The 2,368-nt window shown below is 32.6% G+C and overlaps 1 protein-coding gene across 1 annotated transcript in view; it reads left to right on the top strand.

The window, feature by feature from the left end:
- The window catches only part of LOC106872483 (beta-mannosidase), a 32,403-nt gene that overhangs the window by 19,074 nt on the left and 10,961 nt on the right, over nt 1–2,368 (top strand). Inside the window, exon 8 of the mRNA XM_052974120.1 lies at nt 1,255–1,560. Coding sequence (XP_052830080.1) covers nt 1,255–1,560 — 306 coding nt within the window. The remainder of the gene's footprint in view (nt 1–1,254; nt 1,561–2,368) is intronic.

The raw sequence follows: 2,368 nt of genomic DNA on the forward strand, positions 1-2,368 counted from the left end.
AAGTGAAGATATAAAACCTGGAGGGATAAAAATATCCAAGATTAGACTGGTTGAAAGCCTAACAAAGCAGGCATATACATAGTATTATTGATATTATACGAAACAAGAGAGATGGAGATAAGATTAATAAAAGTTTATTAACATTGACAAGACCACACCTACAATTGTTACAGTTCATCACTTGCAGCATAAAAATTAATCAAATCTAATTTAATTTAACTAAATTAATTTGGTTAATTACTACAAGTGAGAGTATCTTAAGTGATGGATGCACAAAGAAATTTATTATATTTAAAACAAAATGAAAACATAAAAACAGGAAGAATATAGTGTACCATTATAGTTAGAAATATATGCACAGTTATAAAAATAGATACAGTTATAAAAAATATAGCTAGTCATAAATAATGATAATGCAGACATACCCAGGCAAAATACGAAAAATGGTGATGCTGTGTAAAAAAAAAACAATAGATTGTTTAAATTATGGAAGTAGAGATGTGAAATAATTAGATATTCAATATAAACATATATACACACGCATGCACATAATACATGTAGACACACTCTCGCGCGCGCACACACACACACACACATAAAAACACGTACACTTTTATTAATCTTGTCTCCATTTTCTCTTGTTTTTTCTACACACACACACACGCACACGCACACATGCACACGCACACACACACAGTTACATATATGTATATATACTGCTAACATTTGACATATTTGACATTTCTTATTTGCAGTGACTTTTTACTTTGGTAAAATAAAATTTGCTTTTAGTATATAAGTCCTAAATGCAATTATGAGAGCCCGACAGAAATTAAAAGAATTTCTTGCCTGACATGTGACCCAGTTGCAACCAACGTTGTTTTCATAAGATTTCATAAATAACAGAAAGAAGAATGGTGTAAAGTGGAAAAGTGTAGTTTGATGTTGATCGAAATACCTGGATATTTTCAGTGCAAGTGAGATCAAAAGTTATCAAAATCGTTTTCTTCAGTTGACAAGAATATTTTATTAGTTTTTACTTATAACAAGGTAAGCCTATGTGAATTTTCTTCTGAACAAGATCCTAGCTTATTTCAGAAAACATTCAGGGTCCAATGTAAATTGAAGGAGTGTAGAATCAAGGGTACTGACCAAACAATGCAGTAAAACATTTGCTCTACATTTACATTTAAAACCAATCAGTTTGCTGATTCAATATGATTTCCACTTCTCTCTTTCTAATCCCTGAAACAGGTCTACGAAAGTGATGAATTCTACCAGATTGCTGATGAATTTGGTGTGATGATATGGCAGGACTTTATGTTTGCTGTAGCTCTCTACCCAGACTCTCCAGACTTTCTGGCATCTGTCGAAGATGAAGTTGTTTATCAGGTAACACACACACACAGTTTGTTTTTATTTTCCCTGTACTTTCTCTTCTTTCCTCATGGAGTTTTACTTCATTTTTTTTTCATTGTTCTTTATTCTACCATTCTCTGCTTCTTTTATTCTGTCCTTCTTTTATTCTGTTCTATCACTTGTCTCTTAAATTTTCTTTTAATTTATTTTTCTGCAGCTTTTTGTATTTTTTCATGTTTTTAAATTTTTATTTTGTCATTTTTCTTCCTTCTAAAAAATTTTTTTTTATCTAATTTTGTTTTTCTCTTTCTCAAAAACATCAATCATAACATTACCTACTGTAGCTCCATCAGTGTCAGGAAACAAAAAAAAAAGAGAAAGAAAGAACCTTTATGTGGTGGTTTGGTCTACTAGAAATAGCAACCAAATGAAACCATGATCATATTTGTAATGCCTTTGACCATAGGTCTTGTCTATGGCAATAGGACTGACCAAAGCTAACAAAACAATATCAATACCAACTACAGAAGGAGCTTTTGCAAGGCTGCTTGATCTGCTAGAAATAGTAGCCAAATCTCCCTTAAATCCCACACTACCGTCTTGAAAAGAAAAAAGACCCATTAGATAATGTATTCCCTTAAAAAAACTGGATAGTCTAAAATAACGTGTTGTGTCTGGGAAGAGTTATTCTGATTTCCTGCTTTTATTTAACACACTCACCAGTAAAGTTCCCACTTGTTTACTTATTTTCCCTAAAATTTTTGTTGCGTCTTGCAACCCTTTCAATGGTCGTTGACGCTGTCCGTTATCCAAGCTGCGTTCTTTTTGTTTGTGTGTGTGCACATACACATGCATGTGTGTATGTATGTATGCATGCATGTGTGTGTATGTATGTATGCATGCATGCATGTGTGTGTATGTATGTATATATGTATGTGTGTACGTTTGTATGTATTCTGCATATTCATGTGTTTGTGAGTTCGTGTGTGTGTGTGTGTACCTCTGTCTC

Source organism: Octopus bimaculoides, chromosome 17 (assembly GCF_001194135.2).
Source record: "Octopus bimaculoides isolate UCB-OBI-ISO-001 chromosome 17, ASM119413v2, whole genome shotgun sequence".
Lineage (NCBI taxonomy): Eukaryota > Metazoa > Mollusca > Cephalopoda > Octopoda > Octopodidae > Octopus > Octopus bimaculoides.